Genomic DNA, 1,913 nt, shown 5'->3' with positions numbered 1-1,913 from the left:
TATATATATATATATATATGGGTGGCTTACTAGTAATTTTACAACCTAAAGGCAACATATGTATGTGTGTGTGTATCTAAATATATATACATACGTGTACATATATATATATGTATATGTATAAACGTACACGCATAAATGTATAAGTATATAAACATATGCATCATATATCATATATATGTATATATGTATGTTTATGTATGTCTATATAAAAGTGTTTTTGATTGAAAAAACTTATAATGCAATATGAAAACAACCAGATATACCTTTGATGTAATTTAATAATTCTTTATATTTCGAGTATGGTACTCATCAACAGAGGAAAAACTTTTCAAAACTATTCACCCGATTAGTGATGAACTTGTAAATAAAAGCCATATATGAAAAGGCTTCTTGTTCATCTTGTCCTCTGTGGCTCAACAAAAAGAACTTCTGAATCTGAAAGGCATGCTGGCTGAATTCTAGAGCTGGTTTCTCTTTCGAAATATCCAAGTTCTCGTCCCTGTCATATCTGGGCATGTTCAAAGTTTTACTGCAATGATTTCTATAAAGCTAAAATGTATTTTAAATGTTGAATTTGCAGGCTTTTCATGAATGCTAGGTATATTGTAGGTATATTCTTTCTCCCATATTTTTCTTACTATATTTATGTCATGTGAGCAACTTATTTCCACCACGGAGCGATTTATAATTTTGTCATCCTAAATAACAATATCTGGTCACCTTGGTATGTGTTTTTTTTTCTTATGTTTCCCTAACATGTATTTGATCCATTAATTTCATGCTAATAATCTTTTTTACTTATATATTTTTTCCTTTTATTCAATTCTAGATTCTTCTGGCTACCATAGTATGCCTTCGGGAAATGTAGTATCTGGCTGGACATTTTTTCTCGCGTTTGGCAATGATGTGGATAGGTATGTAAATAAAATTGTTATTACAATTTCTTGGTTAGCATGCACCATGATTTGGCTAACTGTTACAAATATACCTGTTGTTGTGAGTAGATAAATACCTCCCCACTGTTAACCCAAAACCAAAGATGAATGCAAAAGTTGTGAAATGTGAGAGTAGAAGAAGTATCCACTGCCACTAGACTGGTACCACGAAGAATGATAGGTAAAAATGACTTCGGTCCGATTGGAACAAATAATGCAGAAAGCAAGACGAAATATATCTGGTAATGCATTCAACCCGATTCTCAAACAACTCTGCTAAGGGAGAGGCGTCAATCTATCTATTCTGTGTATATACGTGTCTCTCTCCATATATATATCGTATATGTATGGATATGTATATATTGTATATATGCATGGCCACAGCCTCAGGGTGGAAACATATAAAAGAATTAAAAAATGTGTGTGCGTGTGTGGGTGTAAATATATATATATATTAATTGTGGAGGTGCAATGGCCCAGTGGTTAGGACAGCGAACACTCGCGGTCATAGGATCACGGTTTAGATTCCCAGAACGGGCGTTGTGAGCGTTTATTGAGCGAAAACACTTCAAAGCTCCACGACGCTCCGGCAGAGGTGGCGAACACTGCTGTACGCTTTCACCACAACTATCTCTCACACTTTCTTCCTGTTTCTGTTGTACCTGTATTTCAATGGGCCAACCTAGTCACACTCTGTGTCACGCTAAATCCCCCAGCCCGAGAACTACGTTAAGGGTACACGTGTCTGTGGAGTGCTCAGCCATTTGTACGTTAATTTTCCCGAGCAGGCTTTTCCGTTGATCTGATCAACTGGAACCCACGTCGTCGTAATCGGTGGAGTGCCACGATACATATTATTTGCTGGTAGGGCCAGCAATTTCGTCATACATTCATTACATATTGCCTTCTTATTTCTCTATAGAAATCTTTAGAGATAATTTTAAAAAGTCATATATATATATATATATATATATA

At 35.2% G+C, this 1,913-nt stretch overlaps 1 protein-coding gene across 3 annotated transcripts in view; it reads left to right on the top strand.

The window, feature by feature from the left end:
- LOC106877962 (uncharacterized) overlaps positions 1-1,913 on the top strand; it is a 433,893-nt gene that overhangs the window by 202,351 nt on the left and 229,629 nt on the right. For all 3 annotated transcript variants that reach the window (XR_008264218.1, XM_052968239.1, XM_052968240.1), the window contains one exon: positions 833-917. Coding sequence is in view for 2 of the 3 variants with exons in the window: in XM_052968239.1 (XP_052824199.1) it covers positions 833-917 (85 nt within the window). In the remaining variant the exon portion in view is untranslated. The remainder of the gene's footprint in view (positions 1-832; positions 918-1,913) is intronic.

Source organism: Octopus bimaculoides, chromosome 5 (assembly GCF_001194135.2).
Source record: "Octopus bimaculoides isolate UCB-OBI-ISO-001 chromosome 5, ASM119413v2, whole genome shotgun sequence".
In the NCBI taxonomy this organism is placed as follows: Eukaryota; Metazoa; Mollusca; class Cephalopoda; order Octopoda; family Octopodidae; genus Octopus; species Octopus bimaculoides.
This window is presented reverse-complemented; position numbering and strand designations above follow the sequence as displayed.